The 24,298-nt window shown below is 38.8% G+C and overlaps 1 protein-coding gene across 2 annotated transcripts in view; it reads left to right on the top strand.

The window, feature by feature from the left end:
- cdk14 (cyclin dependent kinase 14) overlaps positions 1 to 24,298 on the top strand; it is a 179,864-nt gene that overhangs the window by 55,684 nt on the left and 99,882 nt on the right. For both annotated transcript variants that reach the window (XM_083917973.1, XM_083917974.1), the window contains 4 exons: positions 4,523 to 4,617; positions 5,238 to 5,317; positions 11,037 to 11,131; positions 14,693 to 14,755. In XM_083917973.1, the coding sequence (XP_083774099.1) occupies positions 4,523 to 4,617; positions 5,238 to 5,317; positions 11,037 to 11,131; positions 14,693 to 14,755 (333 nt within the window). The remainder of the gene's footprint in view (positions 1 to 4,522; positions 4,618 to 5,237; positions 5,318 to 11,036; positions 11,132 to 14,692; positions 14,756 to 24,298) is intronic.

Here is a 24,298-nt window from a genome sequence, read left to right as displayed (position 1 = left end):
AGTGTTTGGTAAACGTATAGCGTGTTCTATTTGTTATAGGTATTTGAATGACTCTTACCGTAATATGTTACGTTAACATTCCAGGCACGTTCTCAGTTCGTTGTTTATGCGTCACATAGAGGACACTTATTCAGCCTGTTGTTCTCTATTCTATTTTTATTTTAAATTGCCTTTCAAGATGAAATGTCTATTCTTGGTGTTGGATTTTATCAAATAAATTTCCCCAAAAAATGCAACTTATACTCTAGTGCGACTTATATATGTTTTTTTCTTCTTTATTATGAATTTTCGTCTGGTGAGACTACTACTAATACTCCGGAGCGACTTTTAGTCTGAAAAATACGGTATGTCAGTTGGCAAGGTTAGAAGCTTCTCATTCTGCCATTGTACATGTTATATAATGCCCCTTTTTGATAGTTAATTGTGATCAGTTAAAGGTTAATAGTCATGATTTATATTTATGAGGTTCCATTTGATTAACCAGTTACCTGCTTAGTCACCCTAATCCTATTTAAGATTAATCCTGTCTCATTCATATTTCACCATCAGTAGCCCATTCATCAGCTGCTTTGTTACCAGCTGATTACTGATGTCTAAATGTACAGGGCGACCTTTAAAGCCTGTCAGAAAAAAAGAGTCAGGTGTGGGATTTTGTTGTTTTATCAAGAAGCCAAAGTTTACGGTATTTCCAACCATAGAGGCATTTGGTAGTGTGCTTTAGAACGTAAGAGCGGCGGGCAAATACTTGACTACTTATCAAACCTAAGCAGGTTTGAATGTTTTTATATTGAAAAAGTTAAAAGATTGAATATACTAAAAAAATGTCCTGCTGTTGGTGTACATTGTTATCGCATAATGCAATATCCAGAGGGAATGGAGGAGCTGCTTGCAGCTAGTGTTGCTTTCGTCAATGAAAATGATGACGAAATATCTTCGTTAACGAACCTCTATCACGTGACGAAAACTAGACGAGACGAAACGAAAATGCTGGGCATGTGACGATGACTAAGACTAAATATATAATGCAATTTCGTTGACGAATAAAAACGGATGAAATGTCTCTTCATTTTCGTTGACGAAAACGTGACGAAATAACGTCGTTTAGTCACGTTATTATTATTCTTATTATTTTGTAGTTTTCTCCTAGTCTCGCGTCTGGGTGACGTCACCTCCTCAATCCCCACATGCGCATTATTTGGATTCTGAAGCTGCCGCTGCTGTGGGTCAGCGTTACCGTTAGATTTAGGGTTAACGACAACTAAAGAAACATGAGAACAAAGTGTGGCACCAGCCGGGGGTCGTGTTTGGGAGGAAAAGAAGAAACACTTTCATTACACAGACGTGGAAAGGAAAACGGAATGTGTTGTGGAAAAAGAAAGAGATAAATGCAGCCACAAAATCACAGGAAAAAACAGCATGGATCTTAAGAGACACCTCAGGGCATCCCATAATGAACTTTAGGTAAGTCAAGACGTAACGTAACGATACTTTCTGTTTTATTAAGCTCATGCGACATGAGGCTACGGTTAATGTGTCGGGTTTTAACGCTAGCTTTGGCGGTAACCACTTGAGGTGTGTGCGCGTGCGTGTTTGCGTGCGTGTGTGAGAGAGACTAGCGTGTGTGAGAGAAACTAGCGTGAGTTTGTGTGTGTATGTGCGCACGCGCGTGGCTAGCTGGTGTGTGTGTATTTATTTGTGAGATAGTGTAAAGTGTGTTTTTAGTTCCTCCTGACTGACTCGCTCTATAAGTGCACTTAACATCCCCTTGTTGGCCAAATACTTTCACTAGTTTTGTATTTCACAGAGTAAATAACACTGAACTGAATTTAGCATCAACATAAATTGGATTACTTATTCTAGACCTGTACATGCATGTAAACTAAAGATATCTGCATGGGTTTGGCTAGAAGAAAATGTTGGTTTCGTCAATACTACTAGGTACTTTTATTATATTGATTTAATATAATTGCATCACTAAAAAGAGACTAATATGCAATTTTCTTTACCTAAAACTAGACTAAAATGTCATAAGTTTTAGTCCAATAAAACTAGACTAAAATGGTCAGACTTTTAGTTGACTAAAACTAGACTAGACTAAAAGTAAAACAGGCCGCCAAAAACAACACTACTTGCAGCTCCAAAAAATGATTTGAAAAATAGTGAAAAGCGTCCAACTCCAGAACTCATAACTCCAGAGGCTGTGAGGTCCTCAGTGAGGACTGTTACATCTTTTTTTTGCTGCAAAATAAAAGATTGGTTTATTTTTTTTTGTGTCTTCAACACCTTTATGCTTAGGATGTGAATGTAAAGGAACTTAGGTTAGAAGTTTTATGTGAAATGAAAAGGTATGTTAGAAAGGCTTTTGGAAACTGGAATGTAGTACTGGGAAAAAATTATTCATATCTTTAGTCTTTTTTGGCGTTGACGTTATCATTTTAATATTAGCAAAAAAATATACTGTATGTAACGTTCAACCGTGTATTCAACTATTTGAATCTCATTTATTGGAAAGGTTTTCGATTTTCAATTTGGGGATTTAGATAGCTAGTTCCCTGACTTTATGACTATTCTATTCTTGTGCTACTGTTGCACTTTGTTTTAGCATTTATCAACATACTCAAATGGTCCTGTTTACATAGTCTTATTGGCTACAATTAACATCGGTTGAGTCTTAAATTTGTATGGTCCTAGTGTGGCTGCTTGTATTAGGACGCCTTCTAACAATCGTAGGACTTTGGCTTGTTCTCAAAGTAATATACTGAAAAAAGTATAGTTGTGGTGTTGGTACTGAAACTTTAGTATAATTAAAATGTTGCGCAATACCCTGACATAATGACATTTGGCATATAGAACATACTTTACACAGTTAGTAGAACACAGCAATGTACAGGTTTTTGCTGACCAGGCCATCTGATTGCTACCACCAGTAAGCTCTAAACAACAACGGAATTGAGTTGAGACGTTGAGACCTAACTGTTGCTGTTCAAATCAGTGTACATTCACACCTATAGTTAATATATTCCAAATCAAGAGAAAAAAAATACTATTATTTCCTTTAGTTCTGGTTCCGTTCATGTTTTTACAAACAAACTGAGAGCTGTAAACATGAAGTTATACATACTGACAGGTAACTCAGTGATTGCCATCCTGCATCATCATCAGCACAACATGAGCCCATGTGGGGAAATCTTATTCTGTAACAAACAAGTCATGCACCACTTTAATATTTATTGCGTGTAGATTTTTGTTCTCTGGTGTCACAAAAAGCTCATGAAAAAATAGGTGTTAGTATTATTAAGACTACAAATTGACCGAATTTTATGTAGGGTGTAAATCACAATACGATACAATAATGTATCGTTTGTTTGGACAGCAACATGAGTGTGCCTCGATTTCAGTTCGATTAATCAATATCATCTCCCCATTGAACACAATCAGCTGCATGTATATCAAATCACAAAAAGCAACGAAAATATGATTTATGATTTTTTATCACTGAGCTCTTTCAGACATTTAAATTATAAACAATATATTCTTTTAAATAAAAAAAAAGAATCATTGGAAAAGTAAAGTGGGAAGTTCAAAATAAAGGTCTTAAAGATGACGATATGTATTGATTTTTTAACTTAAATTGAAGATACTATATCGATATATTGTTACACTCCTCAAGTTGGAACTAATGAGTAGAGACAGATGGGGGGGGAAAGCATCTTGTAAAGCAATATAACTGTAGGGGGTTACTCAGGGTCAGTTTCACACACTTTTGAATGGACTTAATGAACCGCACAGTATACAGAATTAAATACAAGCTCCACACTTTACCATAATTACCAAATGATTTGAATGAATATACAACACTTACAGATTTTGTGTAAAATCACTTTTTCCAAACAGTTCACAATCAGCAGGTGGATTTCAGTTTGACTTTTGAATTTGTGCTGAAATCACAGATCTACTATCAGAAAATCGTTCGGTCTGTTTGCTTTCAGAACACAAACATACGGCACCAGAGTCTGGAAGCGAAGCTGGACCTTCTGGGTTCATTGTATCCGAACAGGTTCAACACACCCTGAAATCATTATCATCAAGAATCCATACCACATCAGTGCACATCCCCTCTACACCATCCAATAAGTTGAAGTTTGAGATTGGAGTTAGTTTTCATATTAATCGAGTATGAACACATTCAGCTCTCGGCCTCATTTCCTCCGAGCTGTAGTTATTATACCTCTTTCTCTGTGAACTGTCGACAAAGGAATGTGTCTAAAAGTTATGAGCTGACGATTAAATGGAGAGCAGTCTTCAGAGTTATTACACGGAGACATGGTGAAATTCTCTCTCCTCCTCCTCACTGACATAACACCTTCCCGGTGATGCAGTGAGGAGCATCCAGATTTTATTATCTCTCGTGAAATTGTAATGTCTTGTGTGAAATCCTCCGAGAGTTTTCATTTCTGGATTACTGAATTCATGCTTTTATATTATCTTTTTTATAATATCTCCTTCTTTTTTTTCCCCTTAGCCTACAAGCCCCAAGTTTGGAAAGGCAGATTCCTATGAAAAGCTGGAGAAACTGGGAGAGGGTTCATACGCTACAGTTTACAAAGGAAAGAGCAAGTAAGTAGTGGGTGCATGTCAAATCACACCTAATACAGTTACTCTTCTTTATAGTTCATAGGAGCCACTCATGCAGGCAGTTAATATTACATTTAATTATACAGGAGCAGTGCTGTAACTGAATGGATTCATTAAATGGAACAGCAGTAACACTTACACAGTGTAGTTTTATGTAAATAATTTGTCTCCCACACATGCAGTGTCATTTTCTCTGTTTTAATCACCACAGGATGTATTTTGTTATTCATTGATACAATAGTTACGTTTCACTTCTTTATGGTTTGATGCTTTCCGTACAGGTTTTTGCTAATTAAAGCTACACAATGAAAAGTTCACACACACAAATGTATGAAAGTCGCCGGTCTATAATCTTCTCAGTAATGATATTATTTTGCGTCGTTCTTCACTACAACAGTTTTGATTGGTGAGCTTCATTCACTTGTAATCTTGCGGCCTTGTACCCAGGTCTCACTCCACTGCTGCAAAATTACATTTCATTGACTTAACGATCTTCGCTGTTCTCCAGCTCCACTGAATTTAATGGATTCTTTTTTCACATCACAAAAAAAATCGACAACACAGGCTTACCATGCTTTGTTTGTCCTTTGTGCATTTGCCAGGGTGAATGGGAAACTGGTGGCTCTGAAAGTGATTCGTCTGCAAGAGGAGGAAGGGACGCCCTTCACAGCCATACGAGAAGGTAACGTGTTCAGAGACTTGTTACATTGCTTAGATGTTACTGGAATACAAATAAACAGACTGAAATTATATTTTCATGACAACTAAGTTACTTTGACAGGTGCGCTGATCCCCCATACACCTATTTCCCCCACAAAGTTATCATATTTTTTTGCAAAAAAGTCCTAAACGCGGATAAGTCTGTGCGGACACTTTTTTTGGGCAGCCCTCAGACGGTCCAACCAGACCCTCGTGGACATTGGTGGATGATGTAATTTACCCTTGCGTGCAGGCAGCCAGTATTTTGGCTTTACTGTGCTTGTACTGGGAGCCTGCTGTATTGAGATTGACAATTTGAACATGGTGTGCACACTATATTGGCGAAGGGCCATAGATTATGTTGAATATATCTTGAAAATAAGCAGCCATATCCAGCATTCATAGTAAGGTTAGTAATTAACTCAATATTTGCTGATTTTATTAGGCATTTTCAGTGTTCAGTATTGAATGGATTATTTCAAGTCAACGCAAACACAGAAAATACTTACCAATCTTCTCTTTCAATTTCTGAATCCTAAAAATCTTTTTCGATTCAAAGTGAAACAACACGTCAATATGTTTCAAGAAGTCTTTATTCTTTATTATCAATATCTTTTTTTTTTCAAAATTTCTTTATTAAATTTTTGCAGACAGGCAAAAAAAGAAAGAAAGAACAATAAAACCACACATGAATCCCATTAACCCTCCCAACAACCCATGTCTGACGTACTAGTCACTGTAAACAACTAGGTTATTAAATAACATTTAACATTAGTAGATAATTAAGGTGTCTCTCCTTCCGAGTATTAGGAAGTGTCCTCAGCATATAATAACATATACTAACAATAACAGTAAGACAAATCAATCAAATTGTCGGAAAAATGGGAGAATTGCTTTTGAAGGTAATTAGCTATTAGGCAGGCTGTATTTGATGACATAGATGCAAAGGACGTAAAAAACACCTTCGTCATACAGGTTATTAAGGCCCTTATCTGACCATATGCGAAATGTAGGATCTGTGCAGGAAGGGAGAAACGCATAGTTATTCAAACCAGGGGCAAGGATCGAAGCAAACGGTGCTTTTTCCTGAACTAGATCCAAATTCTATTGGCATTTGTGACGACCGGATTAGGTGAGATCTTATGGGCAATTATGGGGAGCTGTGAGCAAATCGTAGAATGCAGAAAGAGCAGGAAGAAGATGGTATCTCAGTATGAGCCCAGGGTGGGCAGAAGTCTGTAACTCCACTGCAGAGCCAATATACTCTATAAGGTAGATGTGCGGGCCTGCTGTGCCAAGAGTCTCCCTGCTCAAAAAAGCTTTGTTTTGATTATTGCAGCTGTCTCTCCACTACATGTGTCATTAAGAGGCCTTGTTCCGAATGTAGTAGTAGCCGTTTCTTATAGAGGGAAATGGTGGAGTAGGTTCCATCAAGTTTTAACTGCAATTTCCACCTGCCTAGCCTGTTCAGCCCTTTTCATTTGAGAAATATAGGATATCACCTGTCCCCGAATAGTAGCTTTAAGCACTTTCCACAAATAGCCTTGTAAAGAACTGTTCATCGTCCCAGGTGGACGCATAAACCAAAATTAAGACAACTGATGTGTTCTGGAGTGTGCCCGAAACTATGACATAGTGGCCGTCAGTATCTAGGATTACATTTGTTGGCTCAAACAGGACCCTTTTATGAACAATAATGGCTGCCCCTCTAACTCAATCTGCAAATTTTGAATGGAATAAGTGGCTCGTCCACGCCCTCTTAATACGTGGGGTGACAGCTGATTTGAGATGTGTTTCCTGCAGAAACATCACATCCCCCTTAAGGTGCTGTAACTTTGTCAAGACCTTACCAATTTTTATCGCGTTCATGCCCTTAGTATTCCAGGAAATGATACGCACTCCAGTACCTGTCTTTAGAGCATTGGCCATAGAAAAAATATAAACTAGACCCCCAAGCAGGTATGAACGGGGTCCAAACCCCTAAGTAGCTCGGACACAGCGACCTGTGGAGGTAATGCAATTCGGACCTGCATTTCCTTGGGCAGTCGCTGCTTGAGTGCAGCACAGATAGTAGTTAGTATTAGTGTTGGTTTTTGAAAAAGAATTTGCATTAGTTCACATAATGCATGCATTACTCAATTTTGCTTAACAGTGCAAGCTTGTGGCCAATTCACTTCATATATTGCACAGAACCTTACTCTGGAATGGGAAATTTCTTTTTCAAGTTTTGTGTTAATTGGAGAAATTATTGCAAAGAAACGCAGCACTTCATGTTTTGACTACAATGGAGAGGACGTCTTTCCTCAATAACTTCCACATTGTTTGGATTATGAACATTATTATTTTTTATTATTTTTACAACTATTGTACCGTAGTGATAAAAATATTTTGTGTGCAAAGTTTCATGCTCTTTTGATAACATTTCACCAAGATGATCTAAGGCTAATTCCTGCGAAGTTTCATGGTGATCGTACTCTCAGCCTAGGAGTTTGAAAAATAGGTTTTTCATTTTTTGTGATTTTGTGCAGAGATGTGCCGTGGTCTGTATCCCGAGATTCAGCACTTTTCAGAAAACGTGTATGTAAGAAATCTAAATTTACGTTATACGGTGTGGAAGTTAGAGGCCAAATAGCCTTTTCCTTGATTATAGCGCTACCTTGTGGTGGACATGTGTCATTTTTCTGTGTATTCTGTGTGTGCCCCCGTCTATACCTCCCCCGAAAGTTTTGTGTCCATAACTAGTACGGTTAATGCTCCCGGTGTGAGTGATGTTCAAAACAGCGCCACCTCCTGACTGATTGATGTTATATTTGTCTCAAAGCCTCAGACGAGCATCAGGTCTCTTCCATGTGAATGGATGTTATGAAGCCTTTAGCCTCAGAGACCAAAGAGAGTCTCTTCCTAGCTCTGTCCTTCATCACGATGACAAACCTGGCAGGGAATAGCAATGCAGGTTTGAAGCCCAGGTTGTAAAGCTCCGACTTCACCTCTCTGTATTTCTGGCGTTGTTCCACCACCTCCGGCATGTAGTCCTCATAAATGGAGATGGGGGAGCTTTGCGTATGATCCTCTCCTTCACCTGGTACCTGTGCAGCCTGTTAATGACTGGCCATGCTCTCTGGCCTGGCTTCAGTTTAGGTAGTTTAGTTTCAGTTTAGAAAGCGTACGATGAGCCCTGTCACATTCTTTTTTTTTTTTGTTTAAAGATTTCTTTTGGCAGTTTTTCAAGCCTTTATTATTAAGGACAGACAGGAGATGGAGCAAAGGGCCGCAGGTAGGAGTCGAACCCGCTGCCTCAAGGACCTTTCATTCTCTTTACATGGGGCGATTGCTCTATCCACTCAGCCACTGACTGTCTTTTAAAATGTAAGACATCATCAGAGTGTTTCCTTGCTTGGTTTGTCCTGTCCTGTCAGATGTGTATGTGAAGCATTTGAAGCTTTTCAGTTTATTGGCTGGAGCTTAAGAAGAAACACTCACCTCTACATGCATGACTGGCATTTGAATTACGATGAGAAAACGATTCTGTCTGTTTGATCTGTGTATGATCCAGGGCTACACACACACACACACACACACACACACACACATACACACACACACACACATTCACATACACACACACACACGGTCCAAACTCTCCCTGTGAGCGGATCAGAAAGCTGCTTTGAAATTGAACTAATTCAGCAATTACTGAGCTGGAAGCTCTAGGCGCTGACATGTGAGCAGAATTACAGACTGATGCTGAATAAAGTAATATATCCAGAGTAGAGGATAGTTGTGGGTGTGTGTGTGTGTGTGTGTGTGTGTGTGTCCACCCCTATTAAAACTGCACACTCTCATGCCCATTTCTAGAGATGGGGTGTGTGTATGTGTGCAAGGGGGGGGGGGGGGGGGGGGTTGGATCTTCAAACTGGTGACAGATCTTTGAGGAATATGACTGTAGCACTAACCTCCTGCTTACTGCTTTATCTGATTTCTTTAACAACCTTTAGGTACTCATACAGGATGAATGTATTCATGAGGCTCCATCACTCGCCTGCTCTCTGAGGGTCTGTGCGTCAAAGCTCCCCTGTGCCCTTGGCAGAGAACTTTGTGCTTGGTAAATTAATCACATTGGCAACTGTCTGAAAACCCCATTTCTGCTTCATAATAAAAATTGCACTTATTATGCCTCTCTCACATTCTGTCCTAATGAAACTATTCCCTGTATTGCCGTACTGTGGCCGGGTGACTTTTTATCTCAAGGTATAGTGGCTTCAGAATATTGTATTCAGTATTCTAACAAATCAGTGTGGTGATGGTGAAATAGAAATGTTCATTAATGGAATTATGGAACATTTACTAAGGCCTCAGTAAGATCTTGACAGAACTATTTGGACATCTTCTACTTATGAATATATATTAATATTTATAGATATGATTTTCAAACTTGAAGCCGGAGTCCTTAAAGTTATAATACTTGAGCTTTACATTATATCAAACACCATTTTTGATACCCTCATTTTAGCTGGGCATTGGCAGACTAATTCTTAAATCCAAGTTCATTTACCATAAATAAATATAAATATAATTTAAAAAGGGACATTTCAACTAGAACAAACGCCTCTGCCACAGTATTAGCAGCTCAAGTATTGTCCAGTGTCATGTCTGTCTTGTGTTAAATCACAAGTCCTTTATGGCAAGTTAAAGCTGCCACAATTCTTGAGTGTTTAGGTTCAGGTTTAATAGCAGCCAACTGCAGCTTTCACTCTTATCTCGCACAGGTCATCATTACCTAATAAATCATCATAATTAGGATGAATGCTGACCATTAAAGGAATACTTAACCCTAAAATGACCAATTTTATCAGTTTCCTTGAATTCTTTGTTTTTGCTGCATGTCTCCACAGCGAACAGCATGTTTAACAGCAGCAAAACTAGACTACATCAAAACCTCCACTTACAACTCTCACGCAACTCGTAAAGTCTTGTTTATCCAAGAATTCAAGGCAACACAAAATTAGTTATTGATATACAAATAGTCATTTTGAGAGTGAAGCATCCTTCTAAAACAGAACTGATTTTGTACATTTTCCTTTTAAAGCATTTGAAAAAAAATAATATTCTTACATGAGTGATTCCAAGCCTTTCATGCATAGTCTTGGTAATATAATATTCATGTCTTTTCAACTCTCAAGTCAAGCTCTTTAGAAGTGTAGAATTTTCTCATGCAATACTGACCCTTGCAAATTCTTTCAACCTTAGCTGACTGTAAAGGTAATTTCTTTTTATATATCTGTTTCTATTGTTCACACAATGCTCCCTGACTGCATTCAAGGTTTGGCTCCGATGAAGCAAATCACTTGTGAAAGTCTTAACAAGTCTGTCCCAGAATGTGCTAATCACACCCAGCCTCACCAGTACGCTTTTGTAACAGGCAATTGGACCATCTCCCCAACACATCTTCTCACTGCTCTACTTATTAACAATGTCCATTACATCATAAATGTGTTGACAAATGAGTGTGAGAATTTCCAGCCGTAATCCACCCTTTGTTTTCCTTTCTCTGTTTCTTAATCCTCTGTATTAATATAGCAAGGCTTACGGAGGCCCTTTATTGCATTCTAATGATGCAGCTAATGAAGGCACGGATCATAGCGGTTCCTCTGGTAGCTCAGGTTGTGCCTCCCATTAACTCTCTTTCTGTTCTGTCCCTGCAGCGTCTCTTCTGAAAGGCCTGAAGCATTCCAACATCGTGCTCCTTCATGACATCATCCACACTAAGGAAACCCTGACTCTGGTCTTTGAATATGTGGTGAGTTTCCACACTGCATCTGAAACCTTTTTGAAGTCGGTAGAGGTCTGAAATTAGGTTGAAAATCTGTTTTTAGAAAGAGAGATAGAGGTCAGTGTTCATGTCCGTGTCTTTTGTGTGACTGTTTTGACCCGAGAGTCTGCTTCCTGATTGAGTTTCAGTTCTTTAATACTCTGTCCACAGAAAGATGAGCTGTTGATATTTTGATTGGCTTGCTCATGTTTATAGGGCACTTGAAGAATGTTAAAGCAGCCTGAGTTTTTTCCATCATAGGACGGCAGCTAGAAGCAACAGAGATTGGTCTGTCTGCTCAGTAAAGGAAGCCAGGCAGCTGTTTTATTGGAAGGTCACTGTTTTAGTGCTTCAAATATGTTGGACACCAACGGAATTTCTATTTTCTATTGGTTATTATAGCCTATATGCTTACTACTCGAACATACCATTGACTACATGGTAGCAACTGAAATATATCCACTTTACTGTGAGTATGTCAGCTAATTGTTTGTTGGCCAAGTGGCAACTACAGCCCAACTGATATCAGTATGGCCGACATTATCAAATGATCAGTATTAGCTTATCAAAGATAAGCACTAAATGGGAAGTTCTGCAGGTAGGTTATATGCTAATATGTCAGATACTGTACACTTAATACAATTACATCTTACCATCACAGAGGCTGTTAGAAACAACATATCTTAAATCTTATGGAGTACAACTTTAAGTTAAAAACAAATATTGGCCGGTTCATTATCAGGTTTTATGAACTCACAAATATCAATATAGATGTAGATAGAGACATTGGTATTGGCCCCTAAAAATCAATATCACTCAAACTCTTGTGGCAATCACTACAGCCCCTGTTGGTCTAGTAGGTCACCGCACTGCTTACTTTGTTAAACTAAAATGCAACAGTTAACTTCTGGGGTCTTTAGTGATCTCTTACTTACCTCCTCTTGTAACTGCCAAGTCCACATTGGAAGTTGCAACCGCGGCATCAATTTTTATATGATGTGATGATTACATGTGAAACTAATCCACAGTGTTATAGCAAAAAAGCAGAAAGAAACTTTTTCAAATGTTACAAACCTTGAAAGTGCTGCTGCTGTTGTTACTGCATATGAACTTCTTTTTTTCTTTTGAGATGAAGAGAGTCTTTTAAAATCCTGTCTGAGTCCCTGGAAGTCAAAATATTGAATTATTGCTTAGGCCCAGGGGAAGAACATCTCCATCAGGATATATTTACTTGTTAATACTAAACCATATTTTTCATGGTAAACATTGTACTACTAGCTTTCTGGACAGAAGTGAATAAGAGTGAAACTACAAGATTTCAGAACACTCCAATCCCCCTCCCTTTCCACATGTACTCACTGGGAGCCATTGATGGTCACATTAATATTCAGGTCAATCTTTGATCTTGAAATGCTGAGTGTGGCTAAATCTCTCAACTAGAACAAGCCTACTCAGCTTTCTACCACTTCTTCTTTTGATGAGACTGAAAACAGTGCGATGCCCCCCTTTAGTAGATCTAACACATGTCAAAGGGTCAACTTTTGAAGGAGATTTGAGGAGATGTGAATGGAGCTCAGCAGGTCATGTTCGAATAAAGGGTAGAAGTAGAAGTGGAAGGTCATAAGAGCTTCCCTGATTATTCATATATTTTGCTTAACACATATTTTAATTGCAATGCATTACACTCATTTGAATATGAGGAATTATTTGATTTTTCCATTTATCAATTTAGCCTGGTTAAAGGTTATTTATTTTTACTAAAATATTAATATATTTACTTTTTCGATTATGAAGCAGAGCGAGATGCTATATAAATGCTGTGAAAGTATCAAAACACTTGTACAGCCCCTATTTAGAAACTGTATACTGGAAAGTGCTGTACGGTACCATTAGAGTCATTGCATGGCTGCAATGATTGTACAGAGAAGCAGAGAGCACAGCACATGCATTAGAGACAGAAATGCTGACCAATCAAAGAAGACTGGGCTTTCCCAGGAGGGGGGCTTAAAGAACGTTTCGTGAATGTGAATAAAGGTATATTCAGATAGACAGTATGAGAAAAATAGTTTTTTGAACATTAAAGTATGTAAACATGTTCTAGTAGAAATCAAAAATAGGAATAGGCAAAAGAATAAACATGCACAATTAGCATAATATGGGACCTTTAAAATTCCAAGCAAATGTGCGAGTGCTGGTTTCATGTTGATCGATCATCTTGTGTTCAGAGTTGTAATCAGTCTTTGCTGTTTTCCATACCGAAGGCTTTCCGACCACAAAAATCAGTTCATTTTTCTCCTATCAATGCTAATGATGATTGGCAGGGTGAGGTTGAAATGCATAGGGACTGGAGACAGGGAAATGTGTGTGTGTGTGTGTGTGTGTGTGTGTGTGTGTGTGTGTGTGTGTGTGTGTGGGGGGGGGGGTTGAAATGAAACATATTACTGAGAGATAGAGGAGAAAGTATGATGGACAAGCATGTCCACGCTGGAGCATCTGTCTGAATTATTCATCAGACGAGGCTCCGTTGGTGCAGGCAGCAGCAGGAGATTGTTTAGATTGTAAATATCAGTGTGATTTCAGAGCCACTGCTTCCTCTATCCTCAATCTGCTAACAAAACACAGAGGTGAAGGGCAGGCCAGCACTGTAACACAACATGGATTTCTTATTAGTCAGTAGAGCTTTCATACAAATCCCCTTTCATCTCAGATGGTAAACACTAAAATAAACCACATTTCTCAGATTTCTTAATGTCAAGAAGGAACTGTTTTTAATGGACAAAAGCAGGGCTCAACAGTAACAGATGCCATTTTGAGAAATTGACAACAGATCAGTGGCAATCACTTTTAAACATATAGAGAATAGGAACAGCAAAACGTGCACCCTAAAATACATACATGTTCACTGTAAATATGTTTTTAATATTTGATGCATTTGTAATGTTTAAATATATTGCATGAATGTTAAGGAACTGAAACCAGACAACTGCATGTAACATCACTGCATGTGCATTGGTGCGTTTACCTGTGTGTGCAAATGCATTAATTCTAAAGGCAATGGTGAAGCAAATAAAGTTGATTGCCTGTGGGGTGAAAAGCTCAACATCACAAACAAAATCTGCAAAATGATTCAGATAACAATGAAGCAGATGAACCTGAATGAAGAACAAAAAAACAATATTTGTAAATTTTTGGGTATATGGCATTTTCATTTCACAGCTGACATATAACTGCATAGTATATTATTACTCAAAATATAAGGTGACTGAAACTGGCAATCATATTTTTAATTTTTTGCAAATAAAAACTCATGCTAGGAGTTAATGTTAAGCCAAAGGTATGTAAATACCCCTGTCCACAAAGAGTACTTGCATTCTGTATTTGGAAATATCCCCAAGAGATGTCCGATTGTGCACTATGATGCCTCACTTTTAATAGAATTGACATCCAACCACAATAACATTCTGAATTCTCAGGCTTATCCATAACTTGTAACAGACTTTAATACTTTTTTGTGTTACTATAATACTATTGTTTTCTTTTATTTTACAGCACACAGACCTGTGTCAGTACATGGACAAACACCCTGGGGGTCTCCATCCAGAAAATGTGAAGGTATAGTATGTTTAATTATGCTGGTCACAAGAAATGTGGTCAAATGAGCACATGGTATTACTTGCTAATAAGGTGTGGATCAAAAACAGGAGAGTTGTTTCCACCAGTAACAGATTAGCTAGACAACATAATGAACAGGCAGCAGTGTAACTTTGAAACCAATAATAGTCATTTCTAGTAGTCCTTCTATGGTCTACTCTAGTGGTTATCGACCCAATATTGGATAGTTTTACTTATTCTGGCTGAAAAATGGTTAGAATTAAAAAATCCCTGCTGCTCACAGGTCGTCGATACACAGCTTGTGACGAGGTATAACTTCATTTTAGAAGGCCAAAAATTAAACGGTTTGGGATCCACTGGTTTGGATTTAGAGTCAATTTATCTGTCCAGTGTGTTCAGATTTTGAAGGCTCCATTCTGTTCCTTATGGAAATCTGACAGCAACTTTTGGCCTTTAGATTCAAAAGGGTATGATCTGACAGAACACACCAGCAATGGCACATGCAAAGGCAGCAATAAGACGCCTGAAAGAGGAGCTGGTTAAGAATAATGAGCTTTGTGGGTTGTCTCTGTACCACACATTTCCGCTACATGAATCTCATCACATTTTAACAGAAGTTTAGCTGTTAAAATACAGTTCTACACTGAGATCCCTCAGCCTCCAGATATATAAGTATTGTAGTACAGTCTGGGTTTCAGGTTGAACTAGGGGCGGAACGGTTTATTGAAAAAAAAAAACTCCCGTTCGGTACGCATGTCACGGTTCGGTACACGTGCGTACCGTTCGGTTTATGAGGTGCAACGTAGCGCAAGCCTTCATGACCGTCTTTTCTTGTGTCCATCTCAGCATGTCAAATCCCAGCATGCTGGGAGACTTGCTCCACGCGCGCCCTGTAGGCACCCGGCCACAACGCTACACACGCTCCCGCTACGCACGCTCTCGCTACGCACGCTCTCGCTACGCACGCTCTCGCTACGCACGCTCTCGCTCCGCTCTTCTTCGTGGGTTTCCGAATCCTCTTGGCAACAGCTCGCTAAGCTCCACTCTGTTGTTGTTCTCAATCGTTTCTGTCTGGTTAAATCTGTGGTTAAATCACCACACCAATGTCTCTTTAGCACAAAAAACCGCCAGGTAACCAGAGAAGTTTTAGTTTCTGTCACTGCGAAGCCTGTGTTTACTCCGCAGCCACATCTGAGTGTAAAGAGGAGAAGTTGATAAAAATCATGCTACTCTGCATTAATGTTACGTTCATTTGTGTCAGTCCAGTTTTTAATGAATAAACTAATGTTTCATATGTGCTTGTCAGCCTGGTAAAGTAACTAATAACTGAAGTAATCAGATAAATGTAGTGGAGTAAAAAGTAGAATATTTCCACTGATTTATAGTGGAGCAGAAGTATAAAGTAGCTTGTAAATAAAACACTCAAGTAAAGGAGAAGAGCCTCAAACTTGTACTTTTGTCCAATAATAGAGTGAAAACCTCTGGTTCACAAGTTTGTTCATTTAACAAGGATGGTTTTTTGACAAGCTTGTTGCACTTTGAGGCTAATGACTAATATCTACATTGATAAACTAAAGACAATATACTGTATGTACTCCTATGTCGCTGCATTGTTTTACAATATCCATTAATGTGATGCTCATATTTTTCCAGCCCTCATTTTGGATCATTTTCGTCAACTGGCCCCACTTCCAAATGAATTGAATAACCCTGATGTAGCCTATTTCAGTCAGTTCAGTGATTGCTGTTTGTGCATATTTTAGTGAAAGAAACCCTATTTTCTTATGTCATGATGTGACAATTGGATATTAAACAGAAGACCATTTTCAGTCAAAGTAGACAGCTCATAAAGACATTAAAGAATATTATGGAAAAGATCTAAAGCCATTAGTTGAGGCATGGCTACGCAGAAATTAAGTTAAACTATATTTAAACCCAACCTAAACCTCAATTACTATATAGCTATTCTTACCTTTTGGCATGTCACACAGCACTTACTGTAGTAAAAATTTGAACATGAACATCTCCGCCTCCCTCGAAAGAGTTTCAACACCTGGTGGATTTCTTTTACATTTTGTGCCACACGCTTATTAGGAGCATTTTAAGATTACAAAAGAAAGTGTAAAAATGCCAGAAAGGTAAGAACAGCTTTAACTATTGTTTAAGCTGCTTTATATCAACCACGACAGCTCAAACAGTAAAAAATACTTTTTAATCACGTTGCCATTGCTATTATCCCAATGCTATCACAATAACATTAAGAGGGACATACGTCTTTGTGAAACTGTATGGGTAAAGCTGGTTGATAGCGCTGCTGTCTGTTTCTTTCCTCTGTAATGCTCGTGATATTTGTGTGTGAGAGGGTGTTAATAACATAAATGAACAGGGAGACAGAAATGATGATTGAGTGAATGAGGCCATATGATGTTGGTGTTGGTGGGGGTGCAAGGATGTTCGCTCACACAGCGAGGTGACAGTTCAGGCTGCATCTGTTATGTAACAGCTCGTACCTTTTGCCACTGAGGATTTACATAAGTAATATGTGTTTCTCCTGCTGACAGCCTCGTTGAGATTCTAATGAATAATTTAGGATTATTTTGAAAGAGCAGAGCGAGGCGTTGCTTGGCTCTCGCTGACTTTGTTACTTATTGGTGCGACGCCTGAGTTGTGGTTTCTAATCTGTTGATAGGGCATATGTCTTTGTTCCTGTGCATTCATGTAATGGAGGCTGCACTGGAACTACCTAGCATGAATATAATGGTTGTAATAATCCGCCACAATGAGAATGGCATCTCTATTCTTTTGGTCGTGTTAAAGAAAGGCTATATTTAACCCTAAATATTGGAACTTTTAGTTACCTATGTCATTTCTCAAAGTTTGCATTGTATTTCATTTGAAAATGTGTTGTAAACTTAAGACATCCAAATACATTTGAAAAGCAGCTCAAATGATCACCAGTCATATGTACTAATCTATGTCACCAGTGTCACCAGTCTGATTTTTTTGAGCAGTGTTTCATAAAGAAAGCTTAGGAATGTAGGACTTAATGTGAAAAGCCAGACTTTAGTGAGCCTAACAAACTGAGCCAAACAATTTACTTTTCAAACTAATTTTAGCTTGGTTTAGGATTGTTAAAGATGCTCTACCAGAAATACTGAAAAAAGTGCATTGGGAATTGCCTCCTCGCGGCTCTTACCCCAATACAGAAAATATTGACCGGCTGCCGGACAATATACAACAACAAACAGCAGAGAAACTCAGATTACAACACACACACAAAGGGAGAGTGACCTCATCCTCTGCTCAGGACACCATTACTCTCTATATCTTTACATAGATAATAGTTTTAGTGCCTTTAAGGACTTTCAATTATCCATACTCCCCGAATATCCCAAAATAAAGCTGTAGATTTAGATACCCTCTAAATAATGTTATGGCAGTGTAATGGAAAGTTAAACAAAGTGCATGGTGGGAGAAGGAGGAGTAGTAGACATCAGGGAGGAGGTCTAATGAGATCTAGTACATGGAAACAGGCCCAGTGTAACCAAGAGACTCTGGTATGTGTTTTTGAAAGAGGGATGTGTCATGCATTACTATCCAAGTCTGACTCACCAAACTCTCTGAATCAGATTGGTAGTTGAATGATAATTGTGTATTCCTTTTCTTAAATTCATTTTTAATGACAACAATAGATAGGTATTTAACTATTTCTAATTGGCAAGCTTTGTACTGTAACACACGAATGACACAAGATTGATATGAATCTTCTCGTTTCACTCAGAAATTCAGTGAGACTGTAGAAAAAACGGATGTAGCACACCTGTCAAGGTCCGTTCTCTCAACTTGATCAAATCGTACTCACCTACAGGAGTCACAATCTTGTCACACTTTAACTCTGCTTCATTTCCTCTTACCAAGAAAGGGCATTGATGTGACGTTGGGGGGAGGGAGATATGTCCATTTGGCTGGCGTTTACCTCCGAGGGGAAGTGAGGGCCAGCATCTAGCTGTCACTCAAGAGACCATGCCCCTAATTATTCATACACTTTAACCTCCAATAAAATAAAAACTAGCTTGGTACCTTAAATAGGTTTAATTAAGCTCTGAAAATCGGCCCATTTAACATTGGGGTCAATGAGAAATTGCTAATTATGAAAATTGCCCTTAGTGGCCATTCGGAGAATTGCAATTTTTGGCACTTCCGCACTGAATCAACCAGGAAATCGCTGTGGGGGGAGCTTGTGTTGTTAATGTTAATGTTTTTAATTTTAAATGCACATATAATCAATGTTGAGTATATGACGAAGAGTCAAAGTTATGTGAAGTAAGCTACAGGTCAGTTTTGACCAGAATACAAGCACCACGAAGGGGGTTAATGTTGGTTATTAGTGTGCTTTATGACTGACTGTGAGGAAGTGCACTCACTCAACCATCCTCCTATTTACTAATCAGAGACATAGAAGCTATTAGCTGGCCTCCACTTGTACTAGATCAAATTAACATTGAGGGACATACTCAGACTCTCACTGCTAATGTAATTATTGGTTCAGAGCCAGATAGCTGTGTGTGTGTGTCTTTCTGTGTGTGTTCCTACAGTTTAAAATGTACTAAAGTTTCTGTTTGAACTAGATGATCCAATGTAAAATCTATTTAAAACTGTCGTGTTGTGAAGCACCATTAAGTCTTCTCGTCCCATGCACTTGACTGCAGTTTGTTAGCAAGTGCTGCTGTAATTGAACACAAGTGAGTATGACCTCATCCAGACTGCTGCTGAAGTGCTCTTCTTATTAGATTATATGCAGTCAGCTGAACGGTTGTGTCTCAATGACATCTGCATAGATCAATGGGAAACTGACACCCACAAACCCTGTCTACAAGCCAAATAACAGCTAACATTTGCCTTTACAATTACATTACAAGGGAAGCTACTGATAGCTCATTACTCATCAGTGTCATGTCAGTAAGGACAGGTCATCCCAGCAAGCATATGACACATGGTGATCTGCACCTCAACACGCATACTCGTGCCACATTCGAGAGCACTACATGTCAATGAGTAGCATACATATACAGTGGGTACAGAGAGTATTGAGACCCCCTTAAATGTTTCACTCTTTGTTAATTGATTCTCATTTACTCTGACCAACACTGTGAGCCTTATATAGACAGGTGTGTGCCTTTCCTAATCAGGTCCAATCAATTAAGTTCAAGTCTGAGTTAAATATACGAGTATCACAGCAAAGGGTCTGAATACTTATGGCCATGTGATATTTCAGCTGGGTTTTTTTGTAAAAATTTGTAAAAAAATCTACAATTCTGTGTCTTCCTGTCAAAATGGGGTGATCAACATAATCAACTTAAATGATTTGATCAAATGGCTGCAAATTAACAAAGAGTGAGACATTTTAGGGAATCTGAATACTTTCCACACCCACTGTAAACTGTGTAAAATGGGCCACATAATTACATACATAAGATTCTGGTTGACAAATGTGACGGACAACTCAGCCTTCTAAAGCCACACATTTGAGGATATCCCCAGGGTACACTGCTTTAAAGCCTCAAAACCCATAGTGTGACATTCAGATGTTTATACAACCTGTTCTCACTCCCAACTCATCAAATATGGCAGCTAGGTCAGGGGTCCATAGGACGTACAAGGCACCCTTTGGCATCTGTATGAGAACCATGGTGTTGTGAGATGACATAGTATGAAGAGGGACAAAATTTGCGTAGGGAGCAGGTATAAAGGTGCTTATTTGAACCCAAACCACGATCTTTTCCCACACTTACCCAAGTAGTTGTATTGCCTAAACCTAACCCAACCCATGAAAAAAAATATAGAAATTACTCCCAAGGGGTACCCATACCCAGAGCGTTAAAAAAAAATATGACACCAAGGGGTTCTGACCAAACGTCCATATGTGATGAGTTGGGAGTGTTTTTTTATACATCAAAACTTGTACACCAGGCTGTAATGGAACGTGTCTGTGGTTGCTGTTCACCAGTGTGTTGGCTGTAGTGCATCCTTCTGGCGGTTAACTGAAAAGCATCTAAACAGCTTCAGTTCTAAGTGCTGTCTTAGCGGTGGTTTCAATGTTAGAACTAAGAGAAGTACAGTATGTTTGCTTGATCGACAGGTCTCTCATCCTATCACAGGCAGTTGCCCGTCCTACGCCACTGAGCCATGTCCTGCCCAAATTTAGATTTATTTGTGGCTTCAGTGAGTGCCAGTAGGCCAACAAGCAAGAAACAAACTCCAACTTCAAAGCATGTCTATAGAAAGGTTTGAGTGACATCAAAGACACTTCATCCATGTGTTCTGTTCTTTGTAGTGGTGTTTCAGTAGGCCTATATTTACACACTGAGGCCCTGCAGAACTCCACAGCTGCTCATTAAAACATCAGCCAAAAACAAATTTAGGCATATCTGGAGCTTTATAGTCCTCGGTGGCCAGTGCCACAGTGCATGGTGATGTTGTCTCTTGATTCGGCCCATTAAGGACAACACTGTACAGATGCTTAGTGGAAAAGATAAGGGCTCTTTCTATGCCTGCTGGCAGATGGTAGACCCTTTTCACTCCATTTAACACTCACTTTCATTTAAGCCTCCCCTCACTGATTTCACCCCTTTTACCCATTTCTGCAAAACAACTGCTTCAGAGATTTGTCAACGATTTCCCCTAGACACACAATGGGCCATGTCTAGGTATCTCATAAACTAATGAAGACATTTGCCAATGATAATTTTAATTGTTCTCAAGATAAAACCTTTTTATGAGTAATGTAATGTGTTAGTTTTGCAATTAAATCAATCAGTTATTTAGTTTCATTTTCAAATAAGCAATCCACTTTTAAACCATTATCATGTTTCCCTGTAACAACCACTGAGCTACTGCCACCTGCATCAGTCACCAGAGGAGACAGAGTGATTTTTTTGCATTTGAGACAGTGTTAGAGTGTTAAGGTTGGGGGACGGGGCATTTTCAGGGGGAGATAGCAGGTCAACAAGCCCATTCCCATGCTCAGTAATGACTAATTCATGTCAAGTTCTTGCAGCACTTTTCGGGTTGACACCATTTGTTACAAAGATTTGGTGCAACATTTAACCTTTTTTACTCCCCTTCTAAAATACCACATTAAGACATCCAGACCTTAAGGAGCATTATAGAAAAGGCCATGGTGTGATTTGGTATCAAAAACCTTTGACATTTGGAGATTTCTGCAAGAATTGCATTTTTTGACAATTGGATATTTAGCACTTCTCTCCTGGTAGCCTCTCAGAAATCGCCTTACTATCAATATACGTAGAAAAAACATACATCATCTGAATACCCTAAGTTTTGTGGTTGTAAAGCCTAATGAGGCTGTGATTACCCTAGAAGTTGCAACAGCACATTTTATACAGTGAACGCAGGATTTCAAAAAATGCTGTCACTACAATGAAATAGCTACTATGGGGACTAACGTTATCACTCATGAATACCATTGGGCTCACTGAATCCACAAGAGAATCAGCTTTCCAGTCATACCCAATTAATGCAATTCAAAGACGGTTTAAGGATCCCCGTATGCAGAAATATTCAAATACTCCATTTTAGAATAGGCGAAAATGACAAAATCGTCCTGCATGAGAACAACTGCATGTTTTTATCCCCAAACGGCACGGTATTAGCATAAAGTGTGTATGTCTGCTAAGGGGAGACTTGTGGGTACCCATAGAACCCATTATCATTCAGATGCCTTGAGGTGTAAGGTCAAGGGATCCCTTTGATGTTGGCCTTGCCAGTTTTCCTTCACCAAAATTGAACCTTAGTTAATTTATGTATAATACCAACATCTTCACTATATCTCTAAAACTGAGCCCATTACAGACTCCAAAATACTAAAAGTCTGCAGGGCCTGCCGGTGGGCCGCCGCAAGTAAAGTAACATTACCCAACACTGCTTGTACACAATAAATATCAAAGTCAAGTGTGTGGATTGTCATTAAGTTTACTGAACATGCTTGTGTTTACCCATGGATAAAGATTAACGTGTACACTTACATTACTGATAAGCCTCTAATAATAGAAACATTTTAGTAAACATGTTCTCTGTGTTTACCTTTTTGTATTGCTGCTGGTGGGGCTTTACACTTTTTTTTTCTTTTGTCCCACATAAGTCAGTCTTCATGACCGAGTATCTTGAAGCTTATAATGTGTTCCATATTAACACCACGTTAAAAAGTAGTGTCTGTCACCGGTGTTCTTTGCTGTCTTACTTGGTTTTTGTCCTTGTGAAACAATCTGAACCCTGGTGTACTGCTGTCACTTTGATACATTGCCTCATGCTCTGCTGCACATTCAATATAAGACCAAATAGCCAAATTACACTATGTTCGATACAGATAAATAACACAGATACCATCTACACAGTTTTTCATAATGCTTATCTTGATCGAGGGCGCTGCTTGCCTTGGGTATAATGGCAATGAGTATTTCATCATTAGAAAAACGCTGTGTGTTTATTGGTGTGCTGATGATGGATCGTTGTTCATGCAGTAGGGTCACTCGTTAGGTGATAGATTTTGTTAATGGATGATTTAGCTACGATCACATGGACTATTTCTCCTGCAGTTATGAACTGATAATGCATCATGATTAAACAGACGCTCTCATAGCAAACGCACACACGCATAAAGAGTCTGCAGGGTTTTTCTCTTCATCGAAAGAACTACATGATTCACGACGTCTATAAGCTGGTTTCACTGTAGCAGGCTTTAAGCGAGAGTGGGGGGGGGAGTTTAGACTTCAGTGGAACAGGGTTCTTTTTTTTCCTATAGATAATGCTAGATGAAGAAAGACCATTGGAGTATTACCAACAGTTAGATGAGCATCAATTATCATGGTAGAGTACAAACATTGACACAGTGCATTGGAATTAAAAAAAAAGTGTAAAATGTAAAAAAAATAAAAAATAAATAAACATCCAAGACTGTGTACTTTGGGAGGGAAGCCAAGTCCCAGAGTGCATTGCAGTGGGAAACATCCAATCACCAAGCTTAAAATGATGTTGCTATGCAGCTAATATCAGGGTGAATTTAGACATAAATGGGGCACTCCTCTGATTTTAGGATTGGTTTGTTCTTCCTGAGGATTAGCAATCAGCCTGTGAAACAATCAAGGACTTCTGGACAAGCTTTGTCAAGGCTTGGAGGCTACACATTTCTAACAGATGATCTGTTTTCAGTGTCTTCTCCATGGCAACAGACAGTGAAATATATTCATGAGCACTGTAGTATTTACCGACATCAGACATCACAGGCCTATTGAAAATAACTTGAATTATTATTATATTATTATTAACCATGGCCATATTACGTAGTAGCCTATTGATTAATCATCAGGTAGATTTGTATTTTTCAGGAGCATTCAGGCTAATCTCATGTCTAAAATTCTGTATTTGTACATTGCTGTTATTGTTGGCTTTGTTATGTTCTCTTTTTGCTTCGTCTTTTACATTTTGATGTTCTTTATACAGCAGCTTTTGCTTTCTATACAGCAC

Source organism: Echiichthys vipera (genome assembly GCF_963691815.1).
Source record: "Echiichthys vipera genome assembly, chromosome: 8".
In the NCBI taxonomy this organism is placed as follows: domain Eukaryota; kingdom Metazoa; phylum Chordata; class Actinopteri; order Perciformes; family Trachinidae; genus Echiichthys; species Echiichthys vipera.
The sequence above is the reverse complement of the archived record's forward strand: the minus strand, read 5'-3'. Positions and strand labels throughout refer to the sequence as shown.